The sequence below is a fragment of the Aphis gossypii genome, chromosome 1 (genome assembly GCF_020184175.1).
Source record: "Aphis gossypii isolate Hap1 chromosome 1, ASM2018417v2, whole genome shotgun sequence".
In the NCBI taxonomy this organism is placed as follows: Eukaryota; Metazoa; Arthropoda; class Insecta; order Hemiptera; family Aphididae; genus Aphis; species Aphis gossypii.
The window spans coordinates 4,288,393-4,314,550 of record NC_065530.1 but is presented as its reverse complement, the minus strand read 5'-3'; the positions used below and the strand labels follow the sequence as shown (position 1 = coordinate 4,314,550).

Below are 26,158 nucleotides of genomic sequence, written 5' to 3'. Positions count from 1 at the left end.
CGGTGCATCAATTGTTAGAAGTTGTCGGTGGTGCATATTATCTCTCTGCTCTCATATCTGCGCCTGTGTGTGTGTGCATATCCGATATCTGTGTGTGTGCTACTCCCCGTCATTCAAAAAATACACGTCTTGTTCTCGTGTCGTCCGAATTAGCATAAATATTATAATTAAAATTATTGTGTTTCATCGCGTGCCATGACGCCTTAACTCAGTTTCGTGTACAGACTTTTCTCGTATCGCGGCCACTCTATCTGACCATAATATAGCTGTAAGTCCGGATCGAACGTTGCTGCTCGGGTTTTCCCCCCTTATCAACATGTGAAAACGCGAAAACCGGCCCTTGCTTTTCTCGCGTTTTCTCGTCCCTTCTCTAACCCCAGTTCCAGACTAGTTCCGGCCCTTCTCTGCACAGGTAAATGCCGCCTCGTCCGGTCTGGTTTGATCCCGTTAGCTGTCGTCTATCGTACCTATATTATGTAGTAAGATCTGAAAACAAGTAATCTTCAGCCTTCGGCGTCCTCAATTTCAGGAACGATGACGGAATCACTGGACAGCGGCACAGCTAATGCCTTGTCGTCGCTGGACGAGAATGCGGCCAACTCGCTGTCCATTATGGATACGGCCGTGTTTGTCGACTATTTAAAGAAAACTGTGTCTACCGTCTTGCACGGTGACAAGTCGGCTACCACATCCATGCTGGATCTGGTTTTTGACGATCCCTCCAATCTCGAATGTGTCAAAAAGTTTCTGTCTGACCCGAACACCTCGACGATTTTCGTCCAGAAGAGTGTCAATAAAGGTTTCACTTTTGATGATTTCTGTCTAGCATAGATTTTGAGTTTCGAAAAATAATGTATACCCGAGCATTAATATTGTTTTAGATGAAGAGACGGAAAATGGCGCTGACGGAGATGATGATAAAGATATACCAATATTTTATTTGTCTAATGAAGTTATTTTCACCAATCAAAAAATGACAAGGTTTAACATGTTTTCCATACAAATTTAGATTGAACTAAATTAACTTTTTACATTTTTGTACAGCTTGTCTTTTATGAAAAGAGCAACAGTGATAGAAGCCGATAAACCAATACCAAGTCAAGTGCGACTTGTTCAATTTAATGATGGTTCGCCATATGAAACATTGCATGCATTAGTTAGTAAAGCTATTACTCCATACTTCAAAAGCTATGTTAAAGAATCAGGAAGAGCTGATAGGTATTGTTATAAAGTGTCTTGTTTGTTATTGATTTATTGTAAATTTTTAATTAAATTTATTTAAAAATAATTGATTTGTTTTTATAGAGATGGTGATAAAATGGCTCCATCAGTAGAAAAGACTATGGTTGAATTAGAAATGGGACTACTTCATTTACAACAAAATATTGATATTCCTGAAGTAACATTAACAATTAATCCAACTGTATTATCGGTCATAAGCAAATTTGCTGATGATCCAAATCGCAAACCAAAAGTATCTGATTTTGGAGCACTTGTTGAAGATTCCAAGTTTCTTAATCAGCTTCAAGCTGGCGTTAATCGTTGGATCAAAGAAATACAAAAAGTAATTTTTTGTATAAATAAAATATTTGTAATACTCTATGTATTTATTAAATTGTATTCAATTTTGTAGGTGACCAATTTAGATAGAGATCCATTAAATGGAACAGCTCTACAAGAAATTAGTTTTTGGTTAAATAAAGAAAGAGCTTTACATCGTATACAAGATAAGCGTGATAGTTTAGAAGTGGGCCTAACATTAGATATTTTAAAACATGGCAAACGTTTTCATGCAACTGTCAGTTTTGATAGTGATACTGGTCTTAAGGCTGCTTTAGCTACTGTCAATGATTATAATACTTTAATGAAAGATTTCCCTATCAACGATCTTCTAGCCGCAACAGATTTAGATCGTATTCGCACTGCTATTGAACATATTTTCATTCATTTACGAAAAATACGGAGCACAAAGTATCCTTTACCAAAATTATTAAAATTAGTTGAAGCAATTTCCAGAGATTTATTATCAAAATTATTAAAAGTAAGTGTTGTTTTTATTTTAATATTTATAATACTTATTATATTAATAACTATTTTCAGGTGTTAGGTACTAGATTTTTAATGCATATACCCTATGATGAATTTGAAAAAGTCATGGGACAATGTTTTAATGTTTTTACCGCATATGATGATGAGTTTGATAAACTTCAAGTTATTTTGAGGTAAATATATATTTATTACATTTATAATATTATACTTATAAATTGAATAATTTTAGGGATGTAGTTAAAAGAAAACGAGATGAAACATTCAAGGTAGTCTGGCGTATACAACCAGATCATAAAAGATTACAAACAAGGCTTGAACATATGAGAAAGTTTAGACAACAGCATGAACAATTACAAGCAGTTATAATGAGAGTTCTAAGACCTACAGCTCAACAATCACAAGGGCGTGATGACCAAGATCAAGGTCCTGTTTCGTTATCACCAGCTCCAGATACGAGTGCTATAGAGGTAATGAAGAATATTCTATGACTAATTATTTTAAAATTGATGTTGATTACTAGTTGTTTATAAAACAATACATTTTATTATCAGGAAGTGAATTCAGCTTATGAGAATATAAAAGTTGTGGATTGTCTGGATATTAGTCGTGAGGGAGTTGAAGCTTGGGAAGCAGCTGTAGCAAGATATGAAGAAAGAATTGATAGAGTTGAAGCTAGAATTACTGCTCATCTTAGAGATCAATTAGGAACAGCTCGCAATGCTAATGAGATGTTTCGCATATTTTCTCGATTTAATGCTCTATTTGTTAGGCCGCATATACGTGGAGCTATACGGGAATATCAAACTCAACTTATTAATAAAGTTAAAGAGGATATTGAAGCTCTTCATGATAAATTTAAAGTAAGTTTTTCAAAAATATATCAAATATTGTTATTTTAACACATGTTTTCATATTAATGTGTCTAGACTCAGTATCCACAAAGCAAAGCATATTTTTTGAGCCACCAACAAGATATACCACCAATTGCTGGTTCCATTTTATGGGCAAAATTAATTGATAGTCAATTATCTGCTTATTTACGACGAGTTGAAGATGTTTTAGGTATGGTGTAATATATATAATATAAAAAAATAAAATTGTTAATAAATTATCTTTATTAAATAGGCAAAGGATGGGAAGATCATTTAGAAGGTCAGAAATTAAAAGCTGATGGTGATAGCTTCCGACTTAAGTTAAATACTAAAGACATTTTTGATGATTGGGCTCGAGGTGTTCAACAAAGAAATATGGGTGTATCTGGAAGAATTTTTACTATTGAAAGTACAAGATCTCGTACTGGTCGTGGAAATGTATTAAAACTCAGGGTAAGAACTAAATTCAATTATTTATGTGTATTTATCTCATATGATTATTGATTACATTTATAATAGGTCAACTTTTTACCTGAGATTATTACTTTATCAAAAGAAGTGAGACATTTAAAAAATCTTGGGTTCCGTGTACCCTTGGCAATTGTTAATAAAGCTCATCAAGCTAATCAATTATATCCATTTGCTATATCCCTGCGTGAAAGTGTTCGTACTTATGAATGTACTCTAGACAAAGTAAGTTTTTGATGTATTAATATTAGGTATTACTTGTATATTTTAAATACATTTTATGTATTTTTACCATTTCTTTTTTAATTAGCTTATCAATAGGAGTTCTTATTTAAAGGTAGTTGTTAACATATTAGTTATAGTTAAAATATTTTTAATAATAAGTGATTAATAACAAACATTTTGCTTAACAGATTGAAGATAAAACTAGTATTGTACCATTAATAGCGGGGTTGCATAAAGATACTCAAGCTCTTATTGCAGAAGGTGTTCAAATGGTATGGGAAAGCTATAAGCTTGATCAATATGTACAAAAGTATGCTGAACAAATACTAGCTTTTCAAGAAAAAGTTGAAGATCTTTTGGTAGTTGAAGAACAACTTGACTTGGATGTTAAATCTTTAGAAACTTGTGCATATTCGGCTAGCACATTAGCTGATATTCTTTCTAAAATTCAAAGAGCAGTAGATGACCTGTCACTCAGACAATATTCAAATTTACATATTTGGGTGACACGTCTTGATCAACAGGTTTGTAATTACTGGTTATTTAACTGTAGTTTAAAATATTGAATCATTATTTTATTATTATAGATTGAAAAAAGTTTATCCTCAAGGCTTCAAGCAGGCATTCAAGCTTGGACTGAAGCATTAGAAGGAAAACAGAAAGATTTGAGTATGGATACTGATGCACCACCTCAGCCAACTAATAAGCTTGGTGGTGATCCTCAAATTAAAGTGCAGATACTTGAAGTGCGAATAACCAACCAAACTATATATTTGTATCCAAATCTATGTGAAGGACGTGTTCAACTTATGCAACAGTTCTTTGCATGGCAAGCTGTAGTGACGTCTCAAGTTAGATTGCAAAGTTCTAGATACCAAGTAGGTTTAGATCAACCTACATCTCAGACATATCAAGATCTTTTAGCCAATTTACCATCTGGGGAGACATATTTAACAGCTGCATTTGAAGCAATGGAAAGAAAAATAAATGAGGTATTCAAATAAATATTTAATATAATTTACTATTTTTGCTAATTTGTCATGGTGTTTGTTTTAAGGCTGAAAAATACATGTCAGAATGGTTAATTTACCAATCCTTATGGGATTTACAAGCTGATAATCTTTACAGTCAAATGGGAGAGGATATCAATACTTGGATGACCTATTTAAATGATATACAGTAAGAATTATATATTTTCTGTATTAAATATAATAAAATGATCAAATAATCATATTTTATTAATTATGCAATGTTAATTTTTAGAAAATCTCGTAAAACATTCGATACAACCGAAACTCGTAAAGATCTTGGACCATTTATTATAGAATATGGTAAGGTTCAGAGTAAAGTAGCCTTGAAGTATGATTCTTGGCATAAAGAAATTTTGAATAAATTTGGAGCATTGCTTGGTAATAGTATGACAGAGTTTCATGTTCAAGTGGCCAAAGTAAGTTGTTAATATAATTCTAAAAGTTCCTAATTAATACAACAAATTGATTATTTTAGTCTCGAAATGATATGGAAAAACAATCAATTGAAGCGGCAAGTACATCTGATGCTGTATCGTTTATTACTTATGTACAGTTTTTAAAACGTAGTATGAGAGTATGGGAAAAACAAGTTGATCTTTATAAAAAAGGACAGAAAATTTTAGAAAGACAAAGATTCCAATTTCCTAGTAATTGGCTGGATTTGGATAATGTTGAAGGGGAGTGGAGTGCATTTAATGAAATAATTAAGCGTAAAGATAAATCTATTCAAACTCAAGTAATTAATACTCATATTTATCTAATTTATTAATGGATACAATTCAGATTTATGTTACAAAATTGTGTGTGTTTTGTATTTAGGTTCAAAGTCTTCAAATGAAAATAATTGCTGAAAACAAAGCTGTAGAAACCAGAACAAATGATTTCCTCTTAGAATGGGAACAGGGTAAACCAGTAGCTGGCAATACCCAACCTGATGATGCTTTATCCCAGCTTCAAGTATTTGAGAATAAATTTACTCGTATTAAAGAAGAAAGAGATAATGTAGCTAAAGCTAAAGAAGCTTTAGAACTTAAAGATCCAGCTGGTTAGTAATATAATTTTTATGAAAATTGTAGCAATTTATAATTTTTATAGGTTTGAAAATACATTATTTAATTAATTTGATTAATTTATTAGGTAGCGCATTATCAAGTGCTGAAGATCGTATGATAGTAGTTTTTGAAGAAATGCAAGATCTCAAGGGTGTTTGGTCTGAACTTTCAAAAATATGGATACAGATTGATGAAATTCGTGAGAAACCTTGGCTTTCAGTTCAACCTAGGAAACTCCGTCAACAATTAGATGGTTTAACTAATCAGTTAAAAGAATTGCCTGCTCGTTTCAGACAATATTCTTCATATGAATATGTAAAAAAACTTCTGCAAAGTTATGTCAAGGTGAGCTTATTTACTTATTTTTTTCTATTTTAATATTTTAAATTGGGGTTAATTTAAAATTGCTTTATCATTTATTGTGGTTTGCCATACATTTTTTTTTCATATTATACTTAAATCTTAATATTTATTTAAAATATTAAATCCAAGCTTATTAATTACACATTTAGTTTTACAAGTTTGGAAATTCATATTTTACAGGTTAACATGACTGTAATAGAATTAAAATCAGACGCATTAAAAGATCGCCATTGGAAACAGTTAATGCGTAAGCTTCGAGTGAGCTGGACATTTTCTGATATAACATTGGGACAAATTTGGGATGTAGATTTACAAGCAAATGAAGCAGTTGTTAAAGATATTATTATGACTGCACAAGGAGAAATGGCTTTAGAAGAATTTTTGAAACAAGTAAGTTAATATTTATGAATTATGATATTTTATTTTATTTGTTTGGTCAAATTAAATTTGATTTATATTTAGTTTGAATTTATATATTTAACAATAAAAAAAAGGAAATTGGAAAAAAAGTATTATTATTAGTTAAGTTTATTGATTAAATATTTATTTTTCAGAAATATATAGGTAAATAATTTGATGTTTTTGTAAAATATAGTTTAAACATACAATTAGAAATTTTTGACTTAATACATTAAACATATAATTATGTACCTATAAATAAATAAATTAATAAACTGTATTTTTATTTTAAGATTAATCTCAACTTTTATTATTAGGTTCGAGATACTTGGCAGTCATATTCTTTGGACTTAATTAATTATCAAAATAAGTGTCGTCTAATTAGAGGATGGGATGAACTTTTTAATACTGTTAAAGAACATATAAATTCAGTAGCAGCTATGAAATTATCACCTTATTATAAAGTAATTATTAATTACTCTATTAATTTGCTGTAAGACCTTAAAAAACACTCTAAACATGTATTATACTTGGCTTGTATATTATATTAATACAACGGTACTCATATTTTAATTTTGTATCAGAATGACTCCTGTTTTGTTCAAAAAACTTTGATTTTGCTTTTTGAATTCTTGTATTTGTCACTTATTATAATTATAACAATTATTATTTTAGTGATTATTTATATATTATATTTGATATATGAAATTAGGTTTTTGAAGAAGAAGCTTTAACATGGGAAGAAAAACTTAATAGAATTAATACTTTGTTTGATGTTTGGATTGATGTTCAAAGACGTTGGGTTTATTTGGAAGGTATTTTCTCTGGAAGTGCTGATATTAAAACTTTGTTACCAGTTGAAACTTCAAGATTCCATAACATTAGGTAATACTATTTATTATTATTTTTTTTTTTGTATATAAGTGTGTATGCATGACATGTGTTAAAATGTTCACAGTTCTGACTTTTTGGGCTTGATGAAAAAAGTTTCTAAATCAAGAATGGTAATTGATGTGCTTAATATTCAAGGAGTACAACGATCTCTTGAAAGATTAGCTGATTTATTAGGGAAAATACAAAAAGCTCTTGGAGAATATTTGGAAAGAGAAAGAATGTCTTTCCCACGTTTTTATTTTGTTGGTGATGAAGATCTTTTAGAAATTATTGGAAACAGTAAAAATATTTCAAGACTACAAAAACATTTCAAGAAAATGTTTGCTGGTGTTGCCGCTATTTTATTGGATGAAACATCCACAAACATTCTCGGTGTGGCATCTCGTGAAGGTGAAGAAGTTATATTTAGTAACCCCATATCTACAACTGACCATCCAAAAATCAATGAATGGCTCACATTGGTTGAGAAAGAAATGCGTTTTACTTTGGCTTCACGTTTAAGTGAAGCAGTTACTAATAGCAAACAATTTAAGCAAGAAACTATTGACCATGATGCGTTTATGGCATGGTGTGATAACTATCAAGCGCAGATTGTTGTATTATCTGCTCAAATATTGTGGAGTGAAGACATAGAAACAGCCTTGCATCAAATTCAAGTGCAGTGTGAAAATGAAAATGATTCTGCACCCAAACTAACACCATTAGAAAATGTTTTGGCCCAAGTTGAAACATCATTAAACTTTTTAGCAGATTCTGTTTTACAAGAACAACCACCATTAAGAAGAAAGAAACTTGAATATTTAGTATGCATTTTTTATTTAATGATAGTTAATAATTAGTAAAAACTGTTATTATTAATTTTCATTTTGTCCTAGATTAATGAATATGTTCATAAACGAATGATCACTAGAAGACTGATTTCAAGAAAAGTATCAAGCCCTCGATCTTTTGAATGGCTTTGTGAAATGCGTTTCTATTTAGACACTAATCAGACTGATGTATTAAAACAACTTACCATACAAATGGCTAATGCTAATTTCTATTATGGGTTTGAGTACCTTGGTGTGCAAGACAGATTAGTTCAAACCCCATTAACTGATCGTTGTTACTTGACTATGACACAAGCTTTAGAAGCTAGATTGGGAGGATCACCATTTGGTAAGTTTGATTTTTATTATGTTTATAATATAACTCAATTTTGATAAATTTGTTAAATTTAGGTCCTGCTGGTACGGGTAAGACTGAGTCTGTGAAAGCTCTCGGTCATCAGTTGGGACGTTTTGTTCTGGTATTCAATTGTGATGAAACTTTTGATTTCCAAGCTATGGGACGCATATTTGTTGGTCTTTGTCAAGTGGGAGCATGGGGATGTTTTGATGAATTTAATAGATTAGAGGAAAGAATGTTATCGGCTGTTTCTCAACAGATACAAACTATTCAAGAAGCACTAAAATCTCAAATGGATTCTAAGAAAACTAGTAAGTAAATTTGAACCAGAATTGGTATTTTACTTTTAAAAAATATTTCCGGGTGCTTCTTAATTTTTTTATGATAATGTTATGTAATTAATAATAGAATATTCATTATAGATTATAGGTACTTCAGTGTCTACTCCTTTTTAAAAAAATTGTACAACTTTTAAATTTGAATGTATAAACATGTAATTATTGTATTATGCAATTTAAATCTGTATCTATTTATTAATGGCCATATTACATATTTCAATACTTGTACACTTTATTATAATTTCCTTAGCTTATATTGTATATTTTATTTAAAAATATTTTATAATTCTTAAAGTTGTTATGCTTTTTATTAGTTCTAAGTCATAATTAATTTCATTGTTTTTTTTTTTTATTAATTTGACAGATATCACTGTAGAACTAGTTGGAAAACAAGTTAAAGTATCTACTGACATGGCAATATTTATTACTATGAACCCTGGTTATGCAGGCCGTTCAAATCTTCCAGACAATCTTAAAAAGTTATTCCGATCATTAGCAATGACTAAACCTGACAGACAACTTATAGCTGAAGTTATGTTGTTTTCACAAGGTTTCCGTACAGCAGAGAAACTTGCGTGCAAAATTGTACCATTTTTCAAGTAAATTAACTTTTCTCTAATAAAATCAAAGCAATTAATCTAAATTTTAATGTATATATGTTTTTAGGTTGTGTGATGAACAGCTTTCTAATCAATCTCATTATGATTTTGGACTGAGAGCATTAAAGTCTGTTTTAGTATCTGCTGGAAATGTTAAAAGAGATCGCATTCAGCATATTAAAGGTATAAGTGCAACAACTGAAAGGCATAGTTTAAATGAAGCTGAAATTGCAGAAAATCTACCAGAGCAAGAAGTAAAATTTTTTTTTATTTATTATTATTAATTTATATTGTTATTATTTATATTACTTATAGATATTGATTCAATCTGTGTGTGAAACAATGGTACCTAAATTAGTTGCAGAAGATATTCCACTTTTATTTTCTTTGTTGAATGATGTGTTCCCCCAAGTTCAATATAAACGTGCTCAAATGACTGGTAATATTGATATTCAATAAAATATAAAACTGAAATACATTTTTTTTTTTTATATAATTTTATTAGAATTGAAAGAACAAATAAGAAAAGTTTGTCAAGAAGAATATTATGTTTGCGGAGAAGATGACGAACTTGGTGGTCCTTGGATGGAAAAGGTAGCATATTTTTTTATAAAGTACTTAACAATTCTTTCTATATTAACTCTCAGTAATTAAATTAATTTACTATTGAGCAAATATTTTATTTACACGCTACCTAGTGTTACATGGGGGAGACATGGATCCAAAAGGTATTTTTAATAATTGTTTATTGTACTTTTTAATGTTATTTATGGTAGATAGTTATTGCATGAATTATTTTTATTTGTATAAAATCAATTAATTTAATTTTAGGTGCTACAACTATATCAAATTTGTGAATTAAATCATGGTTTAATGATGGTTGGTCCAAGTGGATCAGGTAAATCTAGTGCGTGGAAAGTATTATTAAAAGCTCTTGAAAGAATGGATGGCATGGAAGGACAAGCTCATGTAATTGATCCAAAGGCCATATCTAAAGAAGCTTTGTATGGTGCCTTAGACCCCAACACTAGGGAATGGACTGATGGCTTATTTACTCATATATTAAGGTAAGATGAATATAGAAATAAGTATTTAATATTTTATAATTTAATATATCCTTTGTAAATATTATTTATTATTAAATAATAATGTTTGAATTTTAGAAAAATTGTTGATAATGTTCGTGGGGAAATAAACAAAAGACAATGGATTATTTTTGATGGCGATGTTGATCCTGAATGGGTTGAAAATTTAAATTCTGTTTTAGATGATAACAAACTATTAACATTACCAAATGGAGAACGTTTATCACTCCCACCCAATGTTCGAATTATGTTTGAGGTAAGTACTAGAGTATAATGTTTAAATATTTAGTGTTTATTATATAGTTTAAAATTATGACCTATTTTAATTAAATCCAAAACTTTTTTTTATTTTTTAGTTGGCTTTTACTTTTATTCCTTTGAATGCCATTATTGCTTAATAAAGCGTTATGTTCACAGAAGTCTTTTTATGTATTTTCAATCTGTTGTATCTTACTTTGTATTACCTAATCTAATGAATTATTTTTAAAATTTAAAAATAATACTGACATTTTTTTAAAAATATAATTAAGTTAAAAGTGAATCTTAATAAAAGTTAAATGTAAAAAAAATGTTATGGTAATTTCATTTTTTTTAGGTACAAGATTTAAAATATGCCACTCTTGCTACTGTATCTCGTTGTGGTATGATATGGTTTAGTGAGGATGTTTTAACTACTGAAATGATATTTGAGAATTATTTGAGTCGTTTAAAAAATATACCTATTGATGAAGGAGATGAAGATTCAATATCTCTTATCCCTCAACCAGTTTCTGCTACATCAGGATCTACTGTTGAACAATTTATGTCCCCATCATTACAGGTATTAATTGGGTGCATTATTAAAAAAAAAAAAATGATTTATATGCTTTAAGCTAAATAATATTTGTTTGTGTAGCTTCAGTTGGATATTGTAACAATGTTACAACCTCATTTATCGTCAGATGGTTTAGTTGTTAGATGCTTAGAGTATGCTATAAAACAAGAACATATTATGGACTTTACCCGATTAAGAGCGCTCGGATCATTATTTTCTATGATTAATCAAAGTATTAGGTAATTAATCTTATAATAAAAATATATTTTTAACATGAACAAATATATTAATATGAAATTGTATTGTTTTCAGGAATGTTCTACAATACAATAGAACTCATTCAGATTTTCCACTTCCACATGACCAATTAGAGCAGTATATTCCAAAATGTTTAGTTTATGCTTTATTATGGAGTTTTGCTGGTGATGCAAAATTAAAAGTGCGTTCTGATATTGGTGAATTTATTAGGTCTGTAACAACTGTAGCCTTACCACCAATGACTGAAAACATTATTGATTATGAAGTAAGTTTTTGATTATAACTAATCTGTATACAAACAAATGTAACTAATATTTCATATAAACTATAATTTAATAATATTATTTGTAGTTATAGTAGATTTTATTTTAATTAAATAAAATTTTTTTTTAACTAGATCAATGTTCATGGAGATTGGGTTCCTTGGTCTAGTAGAGTTCCACAAGTGGAAGTCGAAACACATAAAGTTGCATCGCCTGATGTTGTTGTTCCTACATTAGACACTGTAAGGCATGAAACATTGCTTTATACTTGGCTTGCAGAACATAAACCTTTAGGTAATTTTGTTAATAATTAAAATAGTTCCTTAAAGTAAACAAAAACATCAAATATAATAATAAAAAAATGTGATCAGTTTTATGTGGTCCTCCTGGTTCTGGTAAAACAATGACCTTATTTTCGGCATTAAGAGCTCTTCCTGACATGGAAGTTGTTGGTTTGAATTTTTCATCAGCAACTACTCCAGAACTTTTATTAAAAACATTTGATCATTACTGTGAATACAGAAAAACACCTAATGGAATTTTTCTATCTCCTATTCAAGTAAGTAGTATTAATTTTATCATCACAATATTGAAATTTAAGTTAATATTTGTATTATTTTGTTATATGTAAAGCTTGGTAAATGGTTGGTATTATTCTGTGATGAAATCAATTTACCTGATATGGATAATTATGGTACTCAAAGAGTAATATCATTCTTGCGACAATTAGTGGAACGAAGAGGTTTTTACAAGTAATTACATATTAACATTTTTGTTAATTAAGTTAAATGATTTTTATTATGAGTGATAAAACCTTAATATCTATTTTAAATGATTTCAGACCAACTGGAGATCAAGCTTGGGTATCTTTGGAGAGAATACAATTTGTTGGAGCATGTAATCCACCTACAGATCCAGGTAGAAAGCCTTTATCGCATAGATTCTTACGTCATGTTCCAGTAATATATGTTGACTATCCTGGTGAAACGTCTTTGAAACAGGTAAATTACATATACATATGCTTATATTTTTTCTTTTAAAATTATTTTATTCATTTATGTTTAGATTTATGGAACCTTCAGCAGAGCAATGTTGCGATTAATTCCTACTCTTCGTGGTTATGCAGAACCTTTAACAAATGCAATGGTTGAATTTTATTTAGCATCTCAGGATCGTTTTACTCAAGATATGCAACCCCATTATGTATATTCTCCTAGAGAGATGACACGTTGGGTAAGAGGAATTTGTGAGGCAATCAGGTAATTCTTTTTGTTAAAAATATAATTTTAAATACAATTCAATAAAATGTATGATGAATATATTATTAAATAATAATTGAATTTAAAAATTATTTTAGACCTTTGGAAACATTAAGTGTTGATGGTTTAGTACGTCTTTGGGCACATGAAGCCTTACGTCTTTTCCAAGATCGTTTAGTAGATGATGTTGAACGTCAATGGACAAATGAAAATATTGATATAGTTGCTATGAAACATTTTCCTGGAATTAACAAAGAAGAAGCTCTTCAAAGACCAATACTTTATAGTAATTGGTTACATAAAGATTATGTACCTGTTGAAAGAAAACAATTACGTGATTATGTTGCTGCAAGGCTAAAGGTATTGAAATTGTTTCAATATTTAATCATTATTCTGTAACTATTAATTTCTAAACCATTATTATTATTTTTTTTTAGGTCTTTTATGAAGAAGAATTAGATGTAAAAATTGTACTTTTTGATGAAGTATTAGATCATGTATTACGAATAGACAGAATATTTAGACAACCCCAAGGTCACTTGTTGTTAATTGGTGTTTCTGGAGCTGGCAAGACTACACTGTCTAGATTTGTAGCATTTATGAATGGTCTTTCAGTATTTCAAATCAGAGTAAGTACAATTTGACGACTAAATTAATTTTAATTATTAGTCCAAGGCTGGGCATTAACGAGTTAATAAGTTAAAAGTTAAGTTAATTTTAACTTATTAACTTAACTTACTAGTTCGCTATTTTAATTAACTTAACTTTAACTTAACTCATTTATATCTACGTTAACTTAAAATCAACTTCTACTTTTTTAATATTACCAATTAAGTTAATTTTGGATTTTTGTTTTATCTAGAATATACTTAAGTCTATAACGATTCATCGATTTAAAATTCATAGAATATTATAAAATATTGTTGGAAAAAAAGAAAGATATTTTCATAATTATTTCTATAAATAGCACGGAGGGCTAGTAATGCCTAGTATACTAATAAAATATTAAAATAATAAATAATAATATAAAAATAACATTGTAACAATGTGACATTTAAGTATTTAACCGCCCGTATGACCATATTATATAAGATATGTCAATAGCTACGAGCTCACGAAGTCACATTTAAATATTTAATAATACCAGATTATTATTATTGTTATTATTACTTAATATTTATTTATATCTTATTCTATAATTTTTATGATTATCGATTATCATTTTGTTACAAAAATACTAATAATAAGTTTCACTTATTTTAAAACCTTTTTCAATGAATTTTTTTTTTTTATTATTAACTTAACTTATTAATTGAAGTTAATTTAGCAAAAATGTGTTAACTTAACTTTAAATTTAATTGATATATTAAAAAAATAAATTAACTTAACTTTTAATTTAATTGAACAAAAAATTTTTAACTTAACTTAACTGAGTTAAAAAAAAATCATTAACTTGCCCAGCCTTGATTATTACCATAATAATAATTATTTGAATTGTCTTTAGATAATTAGTTTTTAATATTTATTCAATTTTTTGCTTAACTAGTTATAATTAGTTAACTAGCTAATTAGTTACCAAAGTGCATTTTATTATAAATATATTTATCAGAATTACCATGTTTACTTTTTTTCTTAGGTACATAACAAATACACAAGTGAAGACTTTGATGAAGATTTGAGAGCAGTATTGAGAAGATCAGGGTGTAAAAATGAAAAAATAACATTCATACTTGATGAATCAAACGTATTAGAATCAGGTTTTCTTGAACGCATGAACACTTTGTTGGCTAATGGAGAAGTCCCTGGTTTATTTGAAGGTATGTAATATTTAAAAAGTTTTTTTTATATCTTACTTATTTTATTTTTTAGGAGACGAATATACTACTTTAATGACTCAATGTAAAGAGGGAAGTCAAAGAGAAGGTTTAATGTTAGATTCAAATGAAGAACTTTATAAATGGTTCACTGGTCAAGTAATGAGAAATTTGCATGTTGTTTTCACAATGAATCCTAGTTCGGAAGGATTAAAAGACAGAGCAGCTACCTCTCCTGCACTTTTTAACAGATGTGTTCTTAATTGGTTTGGTGACTGGTCAGATACAGCATTATTCCAAGTAAATTTTTTCAATTAAACTTCAAAATATTGTTTTAATTTTAATTAATTTCTAATAGGTTGGTCAAGAATTCACTCGATCTGTTGATTTGGATGGACCGCCAATGTGGAAAGCTCCTGATTTCTTCCCATCTGCATGTTCTTTAGTTCCTAGTATTCCAGATTATCGTACTGCAGTTGTAAATGCTTTTGTTTATGTCCATCAAACATTACACAAGGCAAACAGCCGATTGGTCAAAAGAGGATCACGTACAATGGCAATTACTCCTAGACATTATTTGGACTTTATTAATCATTTTGTGAAATTACATAAAGAAAAAAGAGCTGAACTAGAGGAACAACAACTCCATTTGAATGTAGGTTTATCAAAAATAGCCGAAACTGTTGAACAAGTGGAAGAGATGCAAAAATCATTAGCAGTCAAATCAATAGAATTGAATACCAAAAATGAGGCTGCCAATGCCAAATTACAGCAGATGTTTAAAGAACAACATGAAGCTGAGAAGCGTAAAGTTCAATCACAAGAAATACAAGCACAAATTAAGGCGCAACAAGTATTGATATCAGAAAAACGAAAAGATGTTATGGCTGACCTTGCGCATGTTGAACCTGCTGTCATGGATGCTCAACAAGGTAATACTGGATAAAATATTTAATTATTAAATTTAAATCCATAGTACTTATTAGTAATAAAATATAAACTTTTTTATAGCTGTAAAGGAAATCAAGAAACAACAATTAGTTGAAGTACGATCAATGGCTAATCCACCTGCAGTCGTTAAGTTGGCATTGGAGTCTATTTGTTTGTTGCTTGGCGAAAATGCATCTGATTGGAAAGCTATCAGAGCAGTCGTCATGCGGGAAAATTTTATTAATTCAATTGTTAACAATTTTAGTACAGAAAATATTTCGTAAGTCATTTTAAAATGAATTATAAAAATTAAAATATTTATAAAAATATTTTTTTTAGTGATGATGTTCGTGAAAAAATGCATAGTAGATATTTGAATAACCCGGATTATACATTTGAAAAAGTTAATCGTGCTAGCATGGCTTGTGGTCCTATGGTGAAATGGGCTATAGCACAGGTATAAATTAATTTTTTTTTTTGTTTTCTATACATATATTTTTAAATCTATGCATTTATTAATTATCAATAAAAATTTATTTTGTAGGTTAGTTATGCAGATGTTCTAAAAAAAGTGGAACCATTAAGAGATGAATTGAAATCTCTCGAAAATCAAGCATCTGAAAACAAAGTTAAAAATGAAGAAACTACTACACTTATTGCTCAGTTAGAACAAACAATCACTGAATATCAAGAAGAGTATGCACAATTAATTTCACAAGCTCAAGCAATTAAATCTGATTTAGAAAATGTCCAGAGCAAAGTATGATTTTGAATTGCTTTTTTTAAATTTTTTGTTTTTTTACCAAATAAATTAAATATAATCATAGGTTGATCGATCAATTGCTCTTTTAAAATCGTTGGTGATCGAAAGAGAAAGATGGGAAAGTACAAGAGATACATTTAGATCTCAAATGGCCACAATTATTGGAGATGTTCTATTATCATCAGCCTATTTAGCTTATGCTGGTTACTTTGATCAACATGTTGGTGTTTATATTTTTTAATAATAATTTGAATGTTATTTTATTCTAATCAATAATTTACGTTTTAGTATCGCCAAAATCTGTTTACTACCTGGTGTCAGCATTTATATTTAGCTGGTATTCAGTATAGATCTGATATAGCGTTGACTGAATATTTGTCAAATCCAGATGAAAGACTTCGCTGGCATGCTAATTCATTACCTACAGATGACTTATGTACCGAAAATGCTATTATGTTGAAGGTATTTATTACATTTTTTTATAATTCTTGTAATGTTTTATTAATTGTAGTGTTTTTAATTCTAGAGATACAATAGATACCCGTTAATAATTGATCCTTCAGGACAAGCAACTGAATTTATTCTGAAAGAGTATGCAGATGCTAAAATCACAAAAACAAGTTTCTTAGATGATTCCTTTAGAAAAAATCTTGAATCTGCATTACGTTTTGGGAATCCATTGCTTGTTCAAGTAAGTACTTTATATCATTATTAAATTGGCAATGCATGAAATTATTGATGTTCTTTCCTCTCAATGATCAAAGAAACTAGTCAATTGATATTATTATTATTATCACCACAAACAAATTGTATTTTGTTTTAGAAATAATCCTAATGTAAATGATTGTTGGGAATATTTTAGATTTTGAGCAAAGCAATGCATCTATTGATTTTAAATAATGTCCTTTTAGATTCTGAGTGAAGTGAGGAATGTACTGGTTTTACAATGATGTTTATTTCTTTTTTTTCTGTTAACACTTTTTTTCCTCCTAAACTTGTTCAAAAGTATCAAGTGTAGCATTTTTTCTGAATGGTAATGTTCTTGAGCTGGTACTTTTGAGAGGTAATTTTTCGATTTTCTCAAAAGTTATTTAATGCCACGGGAAAAACACTGAAAAATTACAAAAAAAAACGGGATTTCAATTTCTAACGCTTTGTTTATCATCATAGAAACTAATAATATTTAAATATATATTGAATTAAAAAAAGATTCTTTCGTCCACTCAGAATCGTTTTTTGTCGAATTCAGTAATATTGCATTCAAATTGAATACTGCAAAAATACACTATCCTGTTCGAGGACTGAAGGGATGATATGGACAAACATCCTTCACCGCAATGCTGACCTACTTTATTTTAAATTTTTATGTCTGTCATAGTTTCATTATATTTTGGACATTGAAATGCTTTGATTTTTAACTTAAAGGATAGTATCTGGTAGCGAATTAAATCTGATTGGTTCTTTGAGAAGTCAAAACTCAAAAGTGTAAAATTCCTTGGACTTAATAAAATAACTGAAAAAAATAAAATAATAAAAACTTATAGTTACTGAAATGCAGTACCGGATCTAGGGGGGGATTGGGTATCCTTGCCCCGGCACTGTTGGTATACTTTACAGTGACTTACTCCTTTATTAAGAAATTCACTAGACATCTACTGTACAGCAAAGCAATTACTTCCCTGTTTTTTAGTATTTTTATTTAATTATGATAAGTGTTATATCATTAGTGTATTTAAACTTTTAGGATGTTGAAAATTATGATCCAATTTTGAATCCTGTATTAAACCGAGAACTTCGTCGTACTGGAGGTCGTGTTTTAATAACACTGGGAGACCAAGATATTGATTTATCACCAAAATTCGTCATATTTTTGTCTACTCGTGATCCTACAGTTGAATTTTCACCAGACATATGCTCAAGAGTAATGTTTGTCAACTTTACAGTAACTAGATCTTCATTACAAAGTCAATGTTTAGATCGCGTATTGAAGGCTGAAAGGCCCGATATTGATACCAAACGATCCGACTTACTCAAACTTCAAGGTATGTATAGTTGATAAATTTTAATAAATTATTGATCAATGTATACTATATAAAAATCTGTACTATTCTAGGTGAATTCCACTTACGTTTAAGACAGTTAGAAAAATCATTGTTACAAGCATTAAATGAAGCTAAAGGTAAAATATTGGATAATGATTCTGTAATAACAACATTAGAAAGACTTAAACAAGAAGCAGCAGATATAAGTAAAAAGGTGGAAGAAACAGACAAAGTTATTGCTGAAATTGAAACAGTTTCACAGCAGTATAAACCTTTAGCACAAGCTTGTAGTAACATGTACTTTACTATGGACAGCTTAAATCAAGTTCATTTCCTTTATCAGTATTCATTAAAATTCTTTTTGGATATCTTCAGTTCAGTGTTATTATCTAATCCCAGGTTGGCATCTGTCACTGACCACACATCTCGATTAGATATTGTTACTAAGGATTTATTCACTGTAAGAATTAAAAATAAAAAATTATATGTATTGAATATTAATGTATAAATTAACTAAAAAAATCATTTCTAGGTATGTTATGAAAGAGTAGCTAGAGGAATGTTACATAATGATAGGTTGACATTAGCAATATTGTTGTGTCGAATCAGCTTAAAGGGATCACCAATTGGTAATATATTGGATTCTGAATTCCAATTCTTCCTTCGCGGTAAAGAAGGAGTTTTGAGTTCCAATAATTCATCAGGACAGGGTTCTCTTAGTAGTTTGAACCAAGAACAAATTGAAGCCATGATTAGATTATCACATAGAATTTCAGCATTTAAAAATTTATCAGAACGAGTTGAAGAGATGCCAGAATTTGGCCCTTGGCTTGCACAAAATACACCTGAACAATGTGTACCCAAATTGTGGGACGAATCAACTCCATTTAGTCCTGTAGCTACAGCTATGTATCAACTTCTTGCGATTCAAGTATTTATTATACATGCCATTGTCAATTTACTCAATATAATATGTATGTGGTTTTTATATTTCAATTTTCCTATTAGGCATTCCGGCCAGATAGAGTGATAGCATCAGCTAATCTATTTGTCGAAGCAACTCTGGGTACTCAATTAACCTCTTCAGCAGAACGTGAACCTGACTTAGCAACTATTGTCTTAAACGAATTGGATTGTAGTGTACCAGCGCTTTTATGCTCAGCCCCTGGATATGATGCTTCTGGCCGTGTTGACGATCTTGCTACTCAACATAATCAATTGTTGTCATCTGTAGCTATTGGTTCAGCTGAAGGTTTCCGTCAAGCTACTGATGCTATAAATTCTGCAGTTCGTCTTGGGCGGTATGTAACATAATATTAATTTTGTCTCATCATATAGGTATAATGTTTTTTTGTTTTTTTTTTAAGATGGGTGTTATTGAAAAATGTTCATCTGGCTCCTCAATGGTTAGTACAGCTTGAAAAGAAACTACACAGTCTTCAACCACATACTAACTTCAGATTATTTTTAACAATGGAAATAAATTCTGCTGTACCCGTAAATTTATTGAGAGCTGGACGCATATTTGTATTTGAACCACCACCAGGTGTAAAAGCCAATTTGTTACGGACATTCAATACTGTAAGCATTGAAATTCTTATTAGTTATGTAGAATATATTTAATATAATGTAATTTTAGATTCCGGCGTCGCGCATGATGAAAGTACCCAATGAAAGAGCCAGATTATACTTTTTACTTGCATGGTTCCATGCTATTGTACAAGAGCGTCTACGTTATACTCCTCTTGGTTGGGCTAAACATTATGAATTCAATGAATCTGATCTAAGAGTTGCTTGTGACACATTGGACACATGGATTGAAACAACAGCAAAAGTATGTTATAATTTAGTTTTTATTAAAATAGATTTTTAATTTATTTAATTAATTGAATTAACATTTAGAGCCGTACAAATTTACCTCCTGAGAAAATTCCATGGGACGCACTTGTTACATTATTGTCACAATGTATTTATGGTGGTAAAATTGATAATGACTATGACCAAAGGCTATTGACATCATTTTTAAGCAAGTTGTTCACAGCACGCAGTTTTGAAACAGGATTTGCATTAGTAGCTAATGTAGATGGTGTTGGAGGAGATAATAGGTACTGATGAATATATTTATTTTTATCTTAATGTTTACTATATTTAACTATACAAATTTATTTTAGACATATTACAATGCCGAATGGATCAAGACGTGATCACTTTTTACATTGGATTGAAAATTTGTCAGATAGACAATCACCATCATGGCTAGGATTACCAAACAATGCTGAAAAAGTACTATTGACAACTAGAGGTATGTTAAAAACTAATAAGTTACAATTATTATTTAAATATTCAATAATTTATTCATAATTAAATAGGTACCGATTTGGTAAGTAAATTATTGAAGATGCAACAACTAGAAGATGAAGATGAACTTGCTTATGTTACTGAACAAGCCGTTAAAGATGGAGGACCTGATTCTAGTATTGGACTACCAACATCTGATGGTCGTCCAGCTTGGATGAGAACATTACATAACTCAGCAACTACTTGGTTACAACTTTTACCTCAATCACTTCAGACATTAAAACGTACTGTAGAGAATATAAAGGATCCGCTTTATCGATATTTCGAACGAGAAGTCAACTTTGGTTCAAAGTTATTACAAGAAGTTATACATGATTTAAATGAAGTAGTAGCTATTTGTCAAGTATGTTCAATGTTTTACCACATTACAATGTGCATAAATATTTTTGAATTATTTATTTATTGTTATTTGTAGGGAGAAAAAAAACAAACCAATTATCATAGGAGCTTGTTCAGTGATTTGGTTAAAGGAAAACTCCCAGTTGGTTGGCGCAGATATACAGTGCCTAGCGGGTGTACAGTTATCCAATGGGTATCTGATTTTAGTCAGCGTGTTAAACAATTACAACAGGTATCACAACTTGTTTCTCAACGAGGTGCCAATCAAATCAAAGTAAGTTTTAAAAAACATTTGAACATAATTATTTTATATTACTATTTTTACAACTGTTGTATTTATAGTCATTCCCAGTGTGGCTTGGGGGTCTATTAAATCCAGAAGCTTACATAACAGCTACCAGACAGTGTATTGCTCAAGCTAACTCTTGGTCCTTAGAAGAATTGATATTAGATGTAACTATTACTGATGCATTAGAGTATGATTCAGTTCAGCAGGATGAATGTAGCTTTGGTGTTATTGGTAAGTTTACAAAATAAAATAAAAATTCTATTGTTAACCATTTTTTATGATTTAAGGTTTAAAACTGCAGGGTGCACAATGTCGTAATAATCAGTTGTTATTAACTTCATCCATAATGACTGATTTACCAGTGACATTGTTACGATGGACACAGTAAGTATATATTTTATTTACTAAAAATGTCTTATCAAAGTTTATTTTCTAAGAAAAAATCAAATTTTACAGTGTATCAGCAGAAGAACACATAAGACCTGATAAACTATCTTTGCCAGTATATTTGAATTCTACGAGAGCTGAATTATTATTTACTGTGGAACTAGATGTAGCCCCTGGACAAGATCATCACACTTTTTATGAAAGAGGTGTTGCATTATTAACATCTGCTGCTTTAAATTAGGTAAAATAATACAAACTAATAAAATGTTAATTAAAATATATTTATATATATATATACATATACATGATATATTTAATAAATTTAAATAATTTAAATAATCTATTGTGGTCCAAAGCACGGTGCCATTTATTCTAATGTATCCCAAAACAAATATTTCAAAAAGCTGTGAATTTATTTAATAACTAAACCTATTTTATTATAAAATTAATTTTATATTTTATATTAATAAATATACTTTTATAATCAATTTGAATGATTATTTTTTAAGTGCAACGAGTTTTTAAACTTCTATTATTTTGTATTTGTCGCTCAGTTTGTAATTGGTTATTATTCCTTTTATTATTATATACGAGTAATCTCTGTTATTAGCCATAGAAATTAAATTTGAATGCAAGTTACTTATTTTAATTTATTATTTTTTATGTATTTTAATGTGCTGTAAATGTTTAATTTATTGCTATTTTTTTAATGTATATAGAAAATGTTAAGAGCTTCATATTAAAAAAAATAAAATAAATAAATAAATATACTAATATGGTTTTGATGCATTTTTAACAATATTTATTAGATAATTTGTAAATATTGGGAAACCCAAACTACAATTAGTTAAAACAAAAAGTATTCATAAATTATTAAATTTACAATTTTTAATAATAACAATTGTAAAAAATATAACAAAATAAAATTGAAATATTAAGAATGTTGAAAGTAACAAACCAAAATTTATATTATTTATACATTTTTAATCTTTTTGGCAATCTAGAATTCTACTAATTATTAATTACTATCAAATATGCAGAAATTAAAAATGAACTACCGACTATTTATTTCTATACTTATTTGTTAATATGTATACTTACTATGCATAGTTATTGCAAATATACTTATAAATTACTGTGTGTATGTGTTTATTATAGATAGATTAAATCAATTTTAAATTTATTACTAACGATTATTCACCAATAACACATACAGCATATTAAAAAATGTTACTGTTTCTTTTTAAGTGTAAATAATATTTTAGAAAATCATCTAGATTATAATATAAACTCCTGTTTACAGAGTAATTTTGAAAGTTAGGGATGTTTTTAATTTTAGGTATTGTATTAATGATAATACTAATGTTGTATTGTGTTGTATATAAATAAAACAACACAATTTTTTTAAGATTTTGCTATTCTGTAACCACTGAACGATGTAACTTCTATGCCTTGTTCATGTCTAGTATTGAACTTTTTTGAATTTCCATCTAAATGTACAGCTACCTGATCACCACTTTCTACTTCCAAAAGTATTGAAGCTGATCCACCTCCCGGTTTTGTTGCTATAATTGGTGTCCACTGTTTACCATTGTTTAATCTTTTCTTCAACATCAACCTATGTTATTATTTTATTAGTATGGTTTAAAAGCCTATTCCTTTGTAACCAATGCATATTACCTTGTATTTTCTTCGGTGGAACCAGAGAAAGAGAATTGATAAAGACCAGAACAAGCGCATGTGAAGACACCAACCTCACGATCCCACGTCACAGCTAGGTTAACAACATTCTGTTTAAACGCTACCAGACCTGTAGAATGGACTGATGTACTTCCAGTTGATGAAAATGCAATGGGTCCTGTACAATCAACATTATTATTTTTGTCTGGTGACCGTGATGGTATTGGAGTGACTGCTAGTCCAACTGACCACAGTAAAGTACACAACCATAATACACTTGTCTTATACATTTTGTTAGTATAAACTACAAAGAGGTACTAATTATAATAATATTTTACTGTCAGCAGTGTTTTCAAACAAAACTTTATGTTAATAAATCTAGTCAAGGACGTTTAGTTTTGTTTGGGTATGGTTACTACTAAAACACTGGTACAATATGTATAAAACAAAGTATTAGTATCTACAACAGGTTCTCATTAAAATGTTAATATAATGAGATGTGTGTATTATTTCGACCTAAGTCTGAATGTTTAACCCATATTGATAACAATTATTTATCTAAATCTTTTAATTAAAGAATGAGTAAATATAGTTCTTATTTATTATCAGTCATCATGTATTCACATATTATTATGTATATAATTACCAACTTGTAGGTTTATTTATTTTAGTCTTATGGATTATTTTTTTTATTGTATTATAATTTTAGGGTATGAATAAAATGTTTACTGACATTTGTTAGTAAATTTCAAGGGCAAATAACAAAACAAAAATGTAATTATTAAATAATGTATTTACTTTTACTGATTATTTTTTTTAAGTTAAAAATTATAATACAAAGTCCAAATAATAATTAATACCTACTTACCTATCAAAAGAAGTAAAATTATTAATAATTTTTAAATCTTTCCAAGAGAATAAAATACCTTATTATTAGTCTTATTGTTAAGTTAAGTACCTATGAGTAAGACAGGTAAATATGTTTATACAATTATAGCATTCTAGATCCTACACTAAAGAAAAGAAATGCATTTTTTTGCATTAAATTACCTACTTGGTAAATTATTGTTACTTTTATACAAAATTATAATTTATTTACCTAATATTGTTTATACTTGTCGTATGCGGTCTACTGCCTGTTTCTACATGTCATATTATGACATTTGTCGTCTACGGTCTACCACATAGGTAATAGGTAAAAAATGCATAAATGAATGTAAGATTATATTATATTTAATAATACCCAATTATAGTAATAATTCAATAATATATATTACAATCTATAATCCTATACAGTCTATACATAAAGGCCAGTGTCACACTTGCGGAATATCCACAGCGGAATAATCGCGACATGTAGCGATTTTATTTTTTCTGTGCGGAAATTCCGCTGTAATGTGTCCAGTAGTATTTAAATACATGAATTTCGATATTGCGAAAATTCCGTCGCAGAACGTTCGCTGCGAATATTCCGCAAGTGTGACCCCGGCTAAATATATATATATTAAGGTTGGTCAAGTGAGTAACGCTCTGCTGTGTAGTAGGTCACTATAATGGATGCATTAAATTTGAATCCAATTATAGGTATCGTTTTATACGAAAAACGATTCTGAACAGAGATGATTTGACAGCCTAGGATATATTTTCCAATGGATGATGAAAAAGGTGGTTTTGGTTTTAATGATCTGAATACCCCAAAATTTAAGTTCTTTTATAATATTCTTATAAGCAAAACTTATGGAAAATCTTGTATTACATTATTAACTCTTAACTACTTATACAAAATTTTTATACATTTAAATTACAAAATTATTTGCAATTACCTACCTATTCATGATTTTGACGAAAAAAAAATAAACAATAAAAACGAATATTTCAAATGTCTATAAACAGACTTAAAATAATCGAAATATTTTAAAAATTAAATCATGTAAAGAAACTTGTACGACTTATACTTTTTGAATGGGTAATAAAAAATCTATAATATTGCCTATGCTGAACCCCTTAATAAATGTCAGTTTGATGATCAGATAATATATAAAACAAACTATATAGGTATACTTGAACTTTAAAAATTACATTTTAATAATTTTCCTACATGTACGCAATATTTTGGTTTTTTTATCGCTCCATTGTAAAAAACAAGTGGTTTATCAAAATTATGTAAGTTGAATTATTTGAAAATCATAAGTAATAAATTTAATGTAGTGGGTAATATCACTAATATCACTTATATCACAAAAATTAATCACACATTTACAAGCATATTATATTAGTGTGTGACTTTTATGTTTATTTTATATAGATATAGTGTGTTAATATTCATTCATGTGTCATGATCACGACTATAGATATATAAAGCCGTGGTCATGATATTGTATTAAAAATTAAACATATATTATGTAGTGGCGTAGATATGA

The 26,158-nt window shown here is 29.0% G+C and overlaps 2 protein-coding genes across 5 annotated transcripts; one reads left to right on the top strand and one right to left on the bottom strand.

Moving 5' to 3' along the window:
• The first annotated feature begins 60 nt into the window (after nucleotides 1-60).
• Nucleotides 61-22,546, top strand: LOC114124200 (dynein heavy chain, cytoplasmic). Of its 4 annotated transcripts, XM_027987387.2 has the most exons (65): nucleotides 61-412; nucleotides 530-799; nucleotides 882-981; nucleotides 1,045-1,218; nucleotides 1,306-1,564; nucleotides 1,634-2,041; nucleotides 2,101-2,222; nucleotides 2,279-2,516; nucleotides 2,601-2,909; nucleotides 2,976-3,111; nucleotides 3,175-3,374; nucleotides 3,441-3,614; nucleotides 3,700-3,726; nucleotides 3,803-4,138; nucleotides 4,202-4,606; nucleotides 4,672-4,793; nucleotides 4,878-5,061; nucleotides 5,121-5,381; nucleotides 5,465-5,690; nucleotides 5,783-6,042; nucleotides 6,241-6,450; nucleotides 6,777-6,923; nucleotides 7,172-7,344; nucleotides 7,418-8,156; nucleotides 8,229-8,511; nucleotides 8,574-8,831; nucleotides 9,223-9,457; nucleotides 9,525-9,711; nucleotides 9,773-9,896; nucleotides 9,963-10,051; nucleotides 10,156-10,185; nucleotides 10,289-10,524; nucleotides 10,621-10,798; nucleotides 11,138-11,362; nucleotides 11,438-11,595; nucleotides 11,669-11,879; nucleotides 12,012-12,171; nucleotides 12,249-12,436; nucleotides 12,511-12,629; nucleotides 12,719-12,878; nucleotides 12,943-13,136; nucleotides 13,235-13,496; nucleotides 13,574-13,765; nucleotides 14,773-14,953; nucleotides 15,006-15,250; nucleotides 15,309-15,882; nucleotides 15,962-16,160; nucleotides 16,220-16,337; nucleotides 16,425-16,640; nucleotides 16,708-16,863; nucleotides 16,932-17,105; nucleotides 17,170-17,334; nucleotides 18,388-18,685; nucleotides 18,757-19,145; nucleotides 19,218-19,616; nucleotides 19,694-19,986; nucleotides 20,053-20,266; nucleotides 20,325-20,519; nucleotides 20,588-20,790; nucleotides 20,857-20,987; nucleotides 21,055-21,386; nucleotides 21,459-21,656; nucleotides 21,725-21,902; nucleotides 21,959-22,055; nucleotides 22,128-22,546. In XM_027987387.2, the coding sequence occupies exons 2-65, from the start codon at nucleotides 535-537 to the stop codon at nucleotides 22,297-22,299; spliced, it is 14,091 nt and encodes a 4,696-aa protein (XP_027843188.2). In that variant the 5' UTR covers nucleotides 61-412; nucleotides 530-534; the 3' UTR covers nucleotides 22,300-22,546. The 4 variants fall into 4 exon arrangements, with proteins under 4 accessions (XP_027843188.2, XP_027843190.2, XP_027843191.2 ...); XM_027987389.2 differs by lacking the exon at nucleotides 3,700-3,726; XM_027987390.2 differs by lacking the exon at nucleotides 10,156-10,185.
• LOC114124203 (uncharacterized) lies at nucleotides 22,319-24,174 on the bottom strand. The gene is made up of 2 exons (XM_027987393.2): nucleotides 23,739-24,174; nucleotides 22,319-23,676 (listed from the first exon to the last, which is right to left on the bottom strand). Exons 1-2 carry the CDS (start codon nucleotides 24,026-24,028, stop codon nucleotides 23,463-23,465), a joined length of 504 nt encoding a protein of 167 aa, XP_027843194.1. The 5' UTR covers nucleotides 24,029-24,174; the 3' UTR covers nucleotides 22,319-23,462.
• Between the last annotated feature and the right edge of the window lie 1,984 nt (nucleotides 24,175-26,158).

Bases quoted from the DNA above. Each gene is read 5' to 3' on its own strand.
- LOC114124200 (XM_027987387.2), top strand. From the start codon at position 535: ATGACGGAATCACTGGACAGCGGCACAGCTAATGCCTTGTCGTCGCTG. The intron at 10,052-10,155 runs GTAGCATATTTT...CACGCTACCTAG, and splicing joins GTGGTCCTTGGATGGAAAAG to TGTTACATGGGGGAGACATG. The intron at 21,387-21,458 runs GTATGTTCAATG...TGTTATTTGTAG, and splicing joins AAGTAGTAGCTATTTGTCAA to GGAGAAAAAAAACAAACCAA.
- LOC114124203 (XM_027987393.2), bottom strand. From the start codon at position 24,028: ATGTATAAGACAAGTGTATTATGGTTGTGTACTTTACTGTGGTCAGTT. The intron at 23,677-23,738 runs GTAATATGCATT...ATAATAACATAG, and splicing joins TCCACCGAAGAAAATACAAG to GTTGATGTTGAAGAAAAGAT.